This window comes from Protopterus annectens, chromosome 6.part0, assembly GCF_019279795.1.
Source record: "Protopterus annectens isolate FY-2018-M chromosome 6.part0, PAN1.0, whole genome shotgun sequence".
In the NCBI taxonomy this organism is placed as follows: domain Eukaryota; kingdom Metazoa; phylum Chordata; order Ceratodontiformes; family Protopteridae; genus Protopterus; species Protopterus annectens.
Genome location: NC_056737.1, coordinates 928187876 through 928203206, shown reverse-complemented (window position 1 = coordinate 928203206; position 15331 = coordinate 928187876). Strand labels below are relative to the sequence as shown.

General features: G+C 34.1%; 1 protein-coding gene across 1 annotated transcript in view; it reads right to left on the bottom strand.

Moving 5' to 3' along the window:
• UNC79 (unc-79 homolog, NALCN channel complex subunit) overlaps positions 1-15331 on the bottom strand; it is a 1772232-nt gene that overhangs the window by 1193390 nt on the left and 563511 nt on the right. Inside the window, exon 19 of the mRNA XM_044074575.1 lies at positions 5642-5780. Within this exon, the coding sequence (XP_043930510.1) occupies positions 5642-5780 (139 nt within the window). The remainder of the gene's footprint in view (positions 1-5641; positions 5781-15331) is intronic.

Genomic DNA, 15331 nt, shown 5'->3' with positions numbered 1-15331 from the left:
TATTGAGTCATGAGGGTGAGATTCTCAATTATCTCCTTTTTCCATAAGTTTGAAAAGAACCATTGAATCTATGAACCTATGAATCTATGTTTAACAAAAATTACAAATTGAGTTGACAAGAAAAACAAAATACATGCTTATACATTTACATTTTAATCTGACAAAAAGATGAAATACAGTGGTGCAAAAATACAGTTAGGCATGCGGAAGTTTAAGATGCAAAAGTTAAAATGGTATTAACAGCAACATATTTGCATTACATATTCCATTTAAATTGGAACAGAGACTGAAAAAACTATGTGACATACAGGAGTAAAAAGTGTATGTTTTAGCCTTTATCAATAAACTACAAGCAGGGGAAGAAGCTATATTTCCTGCATTGGAGGTAGATAGGAATATACAAATAATACTGAAAGCAATTCTGGAAAAATCAAGATGCCTATCTATGTGTGCCTTTAAGCAGACAAACTTAAAATTTCTTGCCACCCTTGTCAAGCACTTAATACTTTTTTTTTTCCAAGGGGAATATATAATTATTGCTCAAGGAATGGGTAAGGCCAATCTAGCACTAAACAGGAAATTGGCTAAGCTTAAAATGGCCCACAAGGGCAGCTAGCCTAGTACTTTCCCATGAACTCATAAACCTTTAAATAAATAAATAATCAGCCATTGCTTTGTGTGACCTATGAAGGAGATTGGTGCCCTTGGCTAATTACTTTGCAGACTTTATGTTCCTGTGCTATCCCACAAATGATGGGACAGCATCAGAAAAGAGTAGAAAACCTATGAACCTATATAAAGAGAAGGCTGCAGTACAAATGACTAGTGGTGGCAGCAGCAGCATGAGGTAACTTTTTAATTACTTCTGACAGGCAACCAGATATCGTCTGAGAGGGCTGCTAGGCAACTTTGTGTTTTTGTAAAACTGAGTTTGAAATAGAACATGGTTATTGTTTTATTTTAACTATTTATTTCATTAGACAACTGATGTGCAAAAATGGTTTCTGGCAGGTAAGCAGATATTAGCTATGGGGGTTGGTGAACAACTATGTGTTGGTGTAAAATGGCATTTGCAATATGTCATGTTTCTCCTCACACATCTCCAGGTATGAACTGTGGGAGGTGACAAGCAACTGTGTGTTTATATAAAACAGTGTTTGAAATACATTGTGTAGACAACATTGCTTGGACATTATTTTATTTCAATTTTTAGGTTTTCTTTCCCTATAGTCAGACATCTGAAATGTGCAAAAATGAATCCTATAGGCCAAAATGACTGCATTTGTGTAAAGCAGTGCTTCAAACTCATTGTGTGGCTAACATTATTTTTCTATTTTTTCTTCTATTCTTTCTTCTTTTCTTCTTTTTACATTATAGTCAGACATGCGCACATATTATTCCTCAATGGCAACCAGACATGGACTGTGGGGGTTAGTGAGCAGTGTGCATTTTTATAAAATGGAGTTTGAAAGACATCATATGGCTATTTTGTTTGATATATATTTTATTTTATTAAGTCAGACATCTGAGATGTATACAATGTATTCCTGGAAGAAAACCAGATATGAGCTGTGGGAACTGGTGAGCAACTATATATTTGTACAAAAAAACAGAGTTTGAAATATGTAAGCATTGATTTCCATATTTATCTTATTACAGTAAGAAATGTGATTAGAGCATTTCTTTGAGGTGACTAGATATGTCTATGAGAGTCAGTGAGCAGCTGTGTGTTTCCATAAAAACAATGTTTGAAATTCACTGTATGACCAAAATTATTTTCTTTTATTTTGCTCTCAGACATGTTTGGGTAAAATGAAGTTTGAAATACATTTTAAAGCCATTATTTTATTTCATTTTTATTTTATTTTACAGACATGCAAGATGTGCACACATTATTCCTGACATTCAACTAAATAAGGGCTGAGAGATGGCAGGAAAACATGTATTTGTGAAAATGGAATTTGAAATACAGTATGACCATTATTTTATTTTTTATTACAATTAGATGAGATGCACATGGACAACTGAGTAGTTTTAATCACTGGATAGGAAGGCTTTCTAGAAATGAAAATGCTATCATTTGGTCATTATTCTGGCTTTAAAGGAATAAAGCAATTTCTGTGAAGCAAGTCTGATTATTTTACTATGTCTCACAAAAAGCCACATCAGGTGTATTAAAAAAATATACAGAGCTACCAAACGTAGAAGCAAATGTCAGCACACGAGAAAGCAACCAAGGCAGCTGCAACAGATTTTTAATGGTTAAGCACATTTGTCTTACACAAACAGTACAGATTTCTTCAGAGTAATGATTTTAGCAGTTCTATTAACAAGCTGACCTACTTCATTCAGCATTTAAAGGTACACAAACAAGAAAAATGTGTTGGATAGAAAATACATAAGAAGAAAAGTAATAAATACATTGACAGAGAATACTAACATATATAAAATCATTAAATTGAAAAATCAAGGTGCAAATGTGAAAGAATGTATTTAAAACTGTGCTCAAAAGTCACAACCTGGCAGTCTTCTCTTTCAATTAACACACAAGAGACACATTTTCAGCTGCCATAAAGGTTCCTTAATCTCTATTATCTCCAGCCAGTGACCCTTTCTTAGATTCAGGGTTATTCTTTCCAAACCAATAAAATTAAACTTTTTGAAACCAGTGCAGCCAATAGAATGTTTGTACAAATCATTCTTAACATATTTTCTTTTTATAAAGTTTGGAGATTTGTGAAGTTTTTACCATTCGTGTATTTTATATTTTCTTTTTATATCATATATGTGCTCAAGTATGCATTCCCATAATGTCCTCTGTTTTTCCCATGTAAAAGGCCTAACAAGAGTGGCATAAAGATGCATATACCACTCCCTTTGACCTACAAGTGTTGTATCAATTGAATGAACTATACCTCATCCTAATTTAAAGCTGTCACCCTGTGTAATCATTACTGGCCATTACCTATACTCATTTTTTGTTGCAAAGGGTAGCATCTATTTAAGAATGAAAATGTGTTGGAAAAAGTGGGTTTGTTGAAACCTGTGGAAGAAATTTTAACATTGCTTTTCATTAGCTTAACATCCAAAACCTCTAATCATTCTGCGTTAATTTTGTAGTGAAGCTTAAAACGGAGGTAGTATCATTAAAAAAATCTACAAATTCTTTTAAGTCAGTTTCAGTTCCAGACCAAAATAAGCACATGTCATCAAGGTATTGCCTATAAAAATTTCCAAAATTTGGAATATTTTGAAGGAAAAAGAAACTTGTTTTCCCAAAAGCTAAGAACAATATTTGCATAAGTTATGGTATACACCACCACTATATTGATGCCCATACATTGCAAATAATACTCTCCTTCAAATAAAATAAAATTATTGTAGAAGATTGTTTCCTTGAATGAAATAATTAATCTGAAATTCACAGTATCAATAAAATATAGTTGTGGAACCACTTCACTGAACCATTATAAGCCCGTAGTATAGGAAAAATTTGAAAACAAATCAATTACATCAATAGTAACAAATTTAAGATATCCTTAACATCCTTTAAAAGTTGCCAAAAATCTTTCAACAAATAAGGCAATGTATTCATAAATTCTTTCAGTTTAAAATCTTTGAAGATGGCTAGTGCCTGTATCTTAGTTGCACTGGCATCCATTATGGGAAGCATAGGCAGGTTATAAACTGATATCCATATATTAGGTATACCGAAAGTACCTGAAATGACTGTCTTTTTAACCGTGAAGAAATTAAACAAATCTTTATGAATGACATTAATTAAATTTAAATCCTCTAACATCGAGTCTATATTTGTATATGTAATATTCAATTAATTGAGAGATGCCTGAAAATAAGTTTCATTGATCAGCAAGATACAGCACACATCTTATTCACATATTTTCATATACCAATACCTCTTGTCCCTAGAAATTATAACTAGAATCATACCTCTCATCTTTCCCTGACTTTCAGGGACGTTCCTGATTTTGACTCAAAATTTAGCTCTGTACCTCTTAATCCCCTAAAACTGATGACTTTTGGAGAAAAGGTAGTGAATTACATTTAGTAAATAATTACAATAATTAGAGTTATAGACTTCTTTCACTTCAGAAAATGCATATTAATTAACATTCTTTTATTCTGTCAATGTTGCAAGTAAATATGTTAATATTTTAAAAGTGTCCCTAATTTTCGCTGATTATTTTAAGATTTGTTCCTGATTATGTTGAGATTTGTCCCTGATTGGTTGAGATTGATGCCAGTAACTCTTTTTCATCTTATGACAAATTAAACCAGAAATGTTCTCTTCTGTTAACTTTTTTCAGCTCATATTCACAAACATTTTCATACGTGGCTACTGGAGGATAAAATTAAGGGTTACACGTGCTTGCTATTCTTTTTTTAACCCATTCTTGTGTTGGTGCTACTGTTTATATTCTCAAACATTAATGATAGAGTAAACATTTTTAAATCTAACAAAGGGTCTGCTAAAGAACCAGATTGGGCAGGAAGAAAATTAAAACCATATTTGTACAAACTCAAATAAACATTAGTGATAACTAATTCACTGTAATTAAATATGTGAAAACCACTGTCACTATGAACAAGGTCAGACAGTTCAATATTGTCCATGAAGTTTTCAGTTACCTCTTGTTGTACTGGTGATTCTGCCCCCCCCCCCCAGCCTCTCTTTGAAGATGACTTCTTCTGGAAAGGACCCATTATGGCTCAATAGCTATTATTCACTCTTCTAGCAGTGCATTTTGATGGGTCAGAGCACTAGTATTTTTCTACTGGGCCTTTTCCATCTGTGCCATCATTTATTGTAAACCATTGTGATTTGTATTATAAACCAGTTTGATTCCACACTACAGCTGTTTTCCTCTGAAGTAAGTTACAGTTTGTTAACATCAGGGCTGTAATAATTTCTTGTCTTTTGGAAAAACAGGTACAGTGATGCACACAGGAATTATGAGCATGTGCCAAAATGACCTTCTTCAGCAGTGTGATATAATTGGCAACTTGTCACGGAGTAATAACTTTGTTCACACACTCTTCCTATCTGTTCTGTTGGTGAGTGACACCTGCATTCAGACAGCCATGTCTGAAAAGTTTTATGCTAAGCAAATGGGGCCAGAAGTTATAAATCACCAACAAGCAAGGCATCATTAACCCACAAGAATGAAAGGGCCACTGCAAGGTTCTTAGCATTTTAATCTCTGCCAGCACAACTTTCCATTGATAGATAGATAGATAGATAGATAGATAGATAGATAGATAGATAGATAGATATGGCTGTCTCACACATATTTATTGATAAACATCATTGTAAGAATGCACCAGATACATGAATTTGACAACAAGATATTATGTTGCTTTGTGAAGTTCATTCTAATGTTAAATAAATTATATCGAAATACAAATTGTTTTGAAGATAAATATCTAAATAGAGAAGATTCTTTAAAGGAAATATGATGCTGTAACGCAAAACAACATGCAGTGTTAGCAAAATTTGAATTTCATGTGTATTGCATATGGCACATTACTTTATGGAGAGACAGATAAAACATTCTGCTATAATTCAGCTATTCGGACATATCCATCAAACTTATTTTTGACTTCATTCACACATACATACCAAGATCTTCACAGGAGTCATTATGAATCCCTGGATTTTCATCCTGTTTAGAGGTGGAGTTTTCCTCCTCTTCTTCAGCTCCAATTGTAAACTCAGGTCTAGAAAACAATAGGCTGTCTTCAAGGCTCTCAGTTGCTTCCTGGAAAAGTGAAATAAATCTAGTTGAACTAATGCCTTCATATTAATATTGAAAGTAGAGTTAAATCGCTTTAACATTTTCTAATTGTTTTTCATCTAGAAATATAGAAATGTAGCATGTTGATCAGATTTGCAATTTCCCCTGAATTTCTGAAAGTTTTAAGACACATATTCTTACACTCAAATAACAGTAAATTAGGGATAAGAATACTATCAGATGGTGGAGGAAGGAAAGCCCTCCCATGGGGTACTAGGAATAGAGCCCCTGTGACAGAATGGCTGTGAAAAGTTATGTTTTTGACTTTGCTGAGTTTTAGTCTCAGAATTCCATGTTTCAAAATGCTGGGTTCCAAAACACCATCCACTCTTCATACCATTTCATGATCTGCATTTGATCATATGTTGTTTTTTTTTCCATTGAATAATCATTTTCATTTGTTTTCTTTGCAGCATTTATTGTTTCTTCTCTTGTTATGGCTGACATACATGCTTATGTTTGTGTTTAAAACTGCAGGTACCATCTGGAACAGTCACATGTCCCTCATCCTCTCCCAGTTATATTCCTCCCTGTCTTGGTACTCTTTATCACATGATTAAATGCACACACCATGAGCTAACATGCAGATAAGTGTGTGTGTGTGTGTGTGTGTGTGTGTGTGTGTGTGTGTGTGTGTGTGTGTGTGTGTGTGTGTATGTTCATCAATCATCTTTCATATACCTGGTAAACATAGTACAATAGTTTTCAATATTTCATTTTTGTTGCTGAGTACCCTGCTGTCCTGTAGTGTGGTCCCACTGATGTCTGTCAATATCGGCACTGAGAGGATGTTCTTAAAGAAAATGCATGCCATCTTTACCAGTTTAGCAGTTTTAATACCAGATATGTAACAAGCTCCCCAAGCTGCAGAGGATTCTGCCAGGGAAATTGAATAAACTTGTTTCAAACAATTCTCCCTTCCTGGGGTGTGAACAACTTTAAGCAGGGCTGCATCTAGAAAAAAGCTCCTGATGCAGCTGCCTAGGGCCTGGTGTTAGCTGGGATGAAGAAAAGACAATTCTACTGGACAACATGTGGAAGGAAAGATAAAAAATGTATTTAATACATCCCCTAAAATCACTGAATGCTAAAATCAAAAAAGCATTTTCACATAGGCTTATTCATGAACATTTAACCCCCCAAAACCAATATCTGTACTTTTTAAAAATGAACATTGCATAACTGCTTACATCACAGAATATATAATTAATAAACATACAGCATAAATATAAATTACATATTACAGTCTCCTAAACCTTGTTTTTAGAATATGTTTTAAAGAAATAGTATAATTTAAACGAGGTGTAAATTATTTCAATAATTCAACTATCCATCTATTCTCCACTGCCTTGGTATCACTGACTAATTTGATGCAACGCCTGTTGTTCTATTAACTTTTAAATAAAATAAGAGTTTCTCTCATTTGTTTCTGATTTTGCAACACATCGTCTGATTTTGTCTCATATTTTTGCCTTCTGACTCCTTAGCAAAAAGTTTGATTTTCAGGTAAAGTAATGAGTATTACATACAGTCGTTACTGTCAGTCATTTCACAGGTCTTATCGTTTAAGAAAATGCATATGCATGTAACACGTGTTTGTTTAACTGTTTAAGTACATTGCAGGTGTCTGGTACTTAGCATAGAGAATTAAGGCTCTGAGCTGTTAAACTGCTTCCTGTAGTCAAAAGAACAGCGTTTGATTTCTTCTATCTGCATTTCCCAACCATGTGGCTTTGAGCAAGTCACTTAGTAAGATAGTATTCCTAAGCTGCCCTTGAAAAAGAACACTTTGCCCATCGAGTTTTTTCTAGGTAACAACTAGATAAATTAATATTTAAAGTTTGTTCCTTTCTAGGCTTTTCTCCCTGTATTATTTTTGGCTTTGTCCTGAATTTTTGAGCAAAGAAATTGAGAGATATTTTTAGGTTACTCCGTGTAAAATCTGGTAAATTACAGTCACCAAATTAAGACAGTCATTTGAATTTCGGACTTTGTATCCTGTAGAAAGTGATTGCTAATGTAAAGGTTGCTATTCTAGCAACTTTCTTAATAGATAAGAGAAATATTTAAAATCTGTTCCTGATTTGGGGTTTTTACCTCTGATTCTTGAACTAAGAAGTTGGGAGAGCATGGGGGTACACTGGGTCTCACTGTATGGTCCTCATAGCAGTCAGCTAAAACAGATTTCTAGGTTATTAACAATGTACTTGTTCATTTGTTTGATCACAAGCATATATCTGAAGTTTGCCCAATCATACAAGGACCTGTAATTGATGGTGACATTGAGTGCATGATCGTGTGTGTGTGTGTGTGTGTGTGTGTGTGTGTGTGTGTGTGTGTGTGTGTGTGTGTGTGTGTGTGTGTGTCTGTCTGTGTGTGTGTGTGTGTGTGTGTGTGTGTGTGTGTGTGTGTGCGCGCAGGCATGCGTGCGTGTGTGTATGTGTGTGTGCGTATGTGTGTAAATACTTGGGTCCTTCATCACTGAGTAGCTATGGTATAAAGGAAGGAAGTGGTAGCAAACAGGAATGTCATCATCATCATCACAAGAGGCATATCCTTTGGGTACAATCCTTGTTTTCCATGTTTTGTTGACAGGTCTTGCTGACTGCGTCTATTATTTGGTTGCAAATAAACTGGAAAACACAAAGTTCATGACTTTAACATTAATATTTTAAATCTGAATACATTTTTAATTTAGCTTGTTTTTTTACAGGCATGTAAGTGTGAAATGCACTGTGTTAGGCTACAATATTGTTTATCTGCCACTTAGTGCAGATGAGTAAGGCTATGAGATGTTAATAAGGTGTTTCCTGTAGTACAGGGTTTGATACCATCAGATTTTGTCTGTCTGCTGTGTGACTCTAATCAGGCCACTTTACCATGCAGTGCTCTTGGTCTGCATCTAGTTTGCTTAGCAAACAAGCTACATATTGTCTTTGAATCCCTGCATCCTTCACATAGGCAGTAATTAGTGCTCCAGTATATACAATTTGACTATGAATCTCAAAATGTCTGTTGTAATTTAATGTTTTGCAGATGCACTTTAAAAAAATGCGAGTTTCAGTGGAAGAGACATTTTACTGCTGTTCATGCTAAGCCTGATACAGATGTGAGAATTTTCTTTTTTGTTTTGTTTTGTTAAACAAATGGCTGTCAGTGTTTTTGTGGTAAAATTTAAAATAAAAGTTTTAAATTAAATCTAAATCTCTGTGATCGCTCTAAAAGTAAAGAAAATAGCATGCAGACTGACAGGTTTGAACAGTGTTTTATAAGAACTAAGGAGAGACAGACAAGTAATGGGGTGCTGTTATGGCTAAGGGAGATCCATTACCCTTCCCTGGCCACATTTGACCATGATCCAGCTCTGTTAAGCACTACATTTCTGACCCTTTGTGGAGGAGGCAGTAGTAACTTGAACTGACTGCACTTCCAAAGGCTAAGTAGTAAATATCCTCAAAACAACACAGGCAAAAGCATGCAGGTTCCCACTGGCTAGGCATCACTTCCTGCAATGCCTACCTGAGAAAACTTCTAGGTACAACATGTCATCCCATCTATGATAGGCTCTTGTTCTTATCACTGTATCTCATGTTGTCATGGATATCCAGTATTACTTGTGGTGCAGAGAATTAATTACTGGGGGATGTTAGCAAAAGTAGAAATTAGAATGGCCAAGGTGCTGGATGATAGGTGCCCTAACTTTGGAGTACCATATATAAAAATACCAGAAATGAATGGCTTTGTTGACAAACCATATTTATCATGGCATGTTTATATACAGTTTGTATCCATTCACACATCAATGAAGGGATAATGAGAGCAGGTATTTTAAAACTTATCGTCGGAAATAAGCAGCAGCAACTTGCCACACTTTAGTGTTCTAACAGTTGGTACACATTCCTAAAACTATGTTTAAGGCATAAAGATGTATTTCTGCAGATGGAGTTTGGCCTCAGACCTCAACAACACCCTGCATGCTCACGCAGATAGTTCAATGGCAAAGAGTTATGTTAGCTAGTAGTCATCTTTGAGTCTACTACTGCTCATGTAAGTGACCAGTAGTGTCCATGTTTCTGAATTTGTCTATTTTAACTTGAAGTCGTAAATCTCTCAGTGGAAGTGTAGTGCCAGCTTGCAGTAGTTTACAGTCCAAGTCTATGTTCATTTAAGGAAAAAAGTAGATGAGGTTAAGATAGAGAAATTATGAAAAATTTGTTATTCAGTGAACTCTCTGACCTATAAACACATACATAGATACAGATGTATAGATATATTATATTCTTGTTTAAGTAAGCACAAACATATATAGTGGACATGTTTGAGTGGCAATTGAAAAGGCTTTGTATTAAGTTGGTGAGCTACAGGAAAATGTAATATAACAGAAAAGTGTTGTGAATATTTATGTGGGGAGATTTGGCAGCTTTTGCTTCTCACTTGATGGCCCTACTGACAACTTCATGGTAAGGATATATTTTAAATTCAAGATCACACTATGTTCATGAAATGTGAATAACGGGTTTTGAGCAAAAAAATGAATGTTCCCTTTACTGAGAGTTATGGTGACCTTGGAGTAAGGACTTCTAATTAGTAAGAGTGCAGAGAAGTCTGCGGTTCCCATGTTGGGTAGCATAAGGCATGTTGTCATCCTATAAAACATTGTTAAGAAGTAATTTGTTTAAAGCCCTTATTAAAATACCTTAGTGGTTTGAGTATGTATTTCCTTCAGTGGTAATGATATATTCTAGAACATGTGGGTGTCACTACATAATGTTTCATTGTAGCAGGCTTAAAGTACTGGCGTGCAGCATTGGCAATTTGGTATTCTGTACAGCTATGGATATACACATGCATGCACACAAATAAATGCAAACACACGCACACCTTTTATAAATGGGATCAACTACAAGTGGTCAAGTGCTAATAGCATGCAGCACACCACCTCACTGCCACCTGCTTGAAAAGGTAAGTGCTCCGACTACCACTAGCCCAATCTTACTTTACTTAGCACTCCCAACAACAGAAGCTATTAAACTGCATATCCATAACAGAGTGCTAACTCTAGCCCTAAAACTCCCACCCAGTTCCTAAGCAGACTCTAAAACTCCCCTTGCCCATCAATGCTTGAAACCCTAATCTACATTTTCACCCCTCCTACTCTGGAATATTGTGTTCGGGTAAGGTGCAGCAACTGCTTGTCCAAACTCATAAAAGGGTCTGGTTATGAGCAGCAGTCAGTATGAGTTACAAGATAAGCAAGTCCCTGACTTTGAGATAGTGGTCTTTGAGAGCTTGAGACTCAAATGCTTGTAGTATAATCTAGTGTGTGTGTGTGTGTGTGTGTGTGTGTGTGTGTGTGTGTGGTGTGCATATATATACAGATATATATATATATATATATATATATATATATATATATATATATATATATATATGTATATATATCTCTATATGCAAGGATCTACTTGGGAATCCCATAATCCCAGGAGCACGAAGATAAAAATCCTGAGATGGCAACTGTGAAACATGAAATACTGAACCACATAAGTTTACCCAGGGTAAGTAAACACTTGCCAGCATGGGGATTTATGCCCTTTCTCTACTGTAGTGCGATCCCAGAGTTGGTATATATAGTAGGGGGCACAGCCCCCCACATCGGGGCAATGTTGGGACTGCGACCCCACCTAGGTGGGTTTTAGATAGTGCGGTGTGTTTTAGTGTTGTTTTTGGCAAGTGTTTACTTGCCTTAGGTAAACTTACATGGTTCAGTATTTCATGTTTCACGACTGTTGTCTCGGGATTTTTGTTTTCATGCTTGTGGGATTTGGGATTCCGAAGTAGACCCCTGTACACACATATATATATATATATATATATATATATATATATATATATATATATATATATCCAAAAAACAATAACCAAGTTCCCAGCGGTGTAAATGCCTCTCGGTAACCTTCGAAAACAAATAAATACGTCCAAATAATCAGGCAGAGAGGCAACCAGAGCATAAAAGTATTAAAAGTCTTTCACAAGGCAAATAATCCAAAATACCAACGAAGTAAAAACAGATCGGACTTTAATTCGTGCACACACAGTAAGCGCTTTCACAAAAGCTTCATCATACCGTTAAAATTCAAACAAACTAATTAACTAATATATATAAATACATGTGACGTAATTCCTTTCTAATTGCAATCAGACTATTAAAGAGATATTGTCATTAAAAGCAGTAAAGCTAACGCTCATCTGCATTGACATTATTTTAAATTATTCATCACTACAAAATAACCATAATGACACCTTCCATTGAAAATGCCTGATTAATTATTTCTCAAGTCAACATTATTTATATAATTCAAACAGTGAAGCAAAAAACATAATGATCCGTACATCTATATTCTATAAAGTACTACTCTCACATGTGAAGTATAAAGCAAAGACTTTAGCAGTAACTACAGTTTCTGTACAATTTCCAACAGTCAAATTAAACAGTTTTTTAAAAGAATTTCAGTCAACTTAGATATATTAATCTAAAGTCAACTGTACTGAAAATATGATAGTACATAAATACACATCGAACCACTTATACTTCATGAACACATAGTGCAAATGCGCCCATGATTTAAACAAACATTTAACAAATGTAGATATAAACAAATAACTACTCATCATAGGTCCATCAGAATTATTCACTATTGTACTCAAACTTTTAGTGCGTTCATCATCCTTACTATAAACTAAGTCAACCTGATACATTATAACCTACGTATCACTAAACATAAACAAAACCAAAGAATCAACAATTTAGTATACTGCCCATTACTACTAGAAAACGCACTAAATTAAACATATTAATCCAAAGTCAACTGTACTAGAATCTCATAATGCATAGACGCGTACCAGCCTTTTATAAGTTGTAAGCACAAAGCGCGAATACGCCCATGCTATGTACATAAGTTAACGGATGTAAATAAAGACAAGTAAATATTCAAGTACTTCCATAAAGATTATTCACTCATAAATATACCTTAAACTATTACACTCCAGCATTTAATACCTTCGTCATTCTTAATATGAACAATGTCAACATAATATATTATAGCCTATGTGCTATTAAGAGCAATATATCTAGAAGAATCAATTAACAATTTAAATAAGTTACGCATTGTTATTTAAAAGCACACTAAATCTCACATAATATACTACCGATTACAATTTAACAGCGTGCTAAACTTCTTTAAAAAATATATATATCAGGCTAACTCTACATTTTTATTATAATAATTCAAATTTATACGTGTACTGCGTAATCATGTCCATATATTTCTACGAACTCAACATAATTATAGAAAATCAAGATACAATGATGAATTTCTATTTTTTTGTTCGTTTATAATTCTAACATAACTATAAAGTCTAAAAAAACAATTTAAATACTCAATCAACAATTAATAAACATACGCATACATAATATTGTATATATATATATATATATATATATGAAAACTATAATAATATAAGTTGATTGAGTATTTAAATTGTTTTTTTAGACTTTATAGTTATGTTAGAATTATAAACGAACGAACAAAAAGATAGAAATTCATCATTGTATCTTGATTTTCTATAATTATGTTGAGTTCGTAGAAATATATGGACATGATTATGCAGTACACGTATAAATTTGAATTATTATAATAAAAATATAGTTAGCCTGATAAATATATATTTTAATGAAGTTTAGCGCGCTGTTAAATGTTGACATTGTTCATATTAAGGATGGCGAATGTATTAAATGCTGGAGTGTAATAGTTTAAGGTATATTTATGAGTGAATAATCTTTATGGAAGTACTTGAATATTTACTTGTCTTTATTTACATCCGTTAATTTATGTACATAGCATGGGCGTATTCGTGCTTTGTGCTTACAACTTATAAAAGGCTGGTACGCGTCTATGCATTATGAGTTTCTAGTACAGTTGACTTTGGATTAATATGTTTAATTTAGTGCGTTTTTTAGTAGTAATGAGCAGTATATTAAATTGTTGATTCTTTGGTTTTGTTTATGTTTAGTGATACGTAGGTTATAATGTATCAGGTTGACTTAGTTTATAGTAAGGATGATGAACGCACTAAAAGTTTGAGTGCAATAGTGAATAATTCTGATGGACCTATGATGAGTAGTTATTTGTTTATATCTACATTTGTTAAATGTTTGTTTAAATCATGGGCGTATTTGCGCTATGTGTTCATGAAGTATAAGTGGTTCGATGTGTATTTATGTACTATCATATTTTCAGTACAGTTGACTTTAGATTAATATATCTAAGTTGACTGAAATTCTTTTAAAAAACTGTTTAATTTGACTGTTGGAAATTGTACAGAAACTGTAGTTACTGCTAAAGTCTTTGCTTTATACTTCACATGTGAGAGTAGTACTTTATAGAATATAGATGTACGGATCATTATGTTTTTTGCTTCACTGTTTGAATTATATAAATAATGTTGACTTGAGAAATAATTAATCAGGCATTTTCAACGGAAAGTGTCATTATGGTCATTTTGTAGTGATGAATAATTTAAAATAATGTCAATGCAGATGAGCGTTAGCTTTACTGCTTTTAATGACAATATCTCTTTAATAGTCTGATTGCAATTAGAAAGGAATTACGTCACATGTATTTATATATATTAGTTAATTAGTTTGTTTGAATTTTAACGGTATGATGAAGCTTTTGTGAAAGCGCTTACTGTGTGTGCACGAATTAAAGTCCGATCTGTTTTTACTTCGTTGGTATTTTGGATTATTTGCCTTGTGAAAGACTTTTAATACTTTTATGCTCTGGTTGCCTATCTGCCTGATTATTTGGACTTATATATATATATATATATATATATGTTTGTATGTGGGGTCTATGTTATGTTATCGAATGATAAAAAGAGCAAACGCTCTTTCATCGAACTGTAAAAATCCACAGCACTAAACAGCGAAAACATGGAACATTGATTTTTTTTCACCAGGGAAAAAAATCGGTGGGCCATCTTAAAGACTTTGCCATTTCCTTCACTATGGTGTGATCTCAGAGTTGGTATATTTGGGTAGGTGGTGTGTGGGGGGCACAGCTCCCCACATTGGGGGGTGTGGAGGCAAAGACCTCCATTTTATTATGCGTTTGAATTTTTTTTTTTTTTTTTGGTGAAACAGTCATTTTTTTTTCCCTGGGAAAAAAATCACTGTTCCGTGTCTTCGCTGTTTAGTGTTGTCGACCTTTCAAGTTTGATGAAAGAGCATTCACTCTTTTTTTCATTCGATAACGTAGCATACACCTTGTGTGTGTGTGTGTGTGTGTGTGTGTGTGTGTGTGAGCATGTGTACATGTACTGTATATAGTGGGCTAAACATATCCATACACATACATACACACACACACACACACACACACACACACACACACACACACACACACACACACACACACACACACGTGTTAGGCCATGGCAGTTTAAATGTATCAATG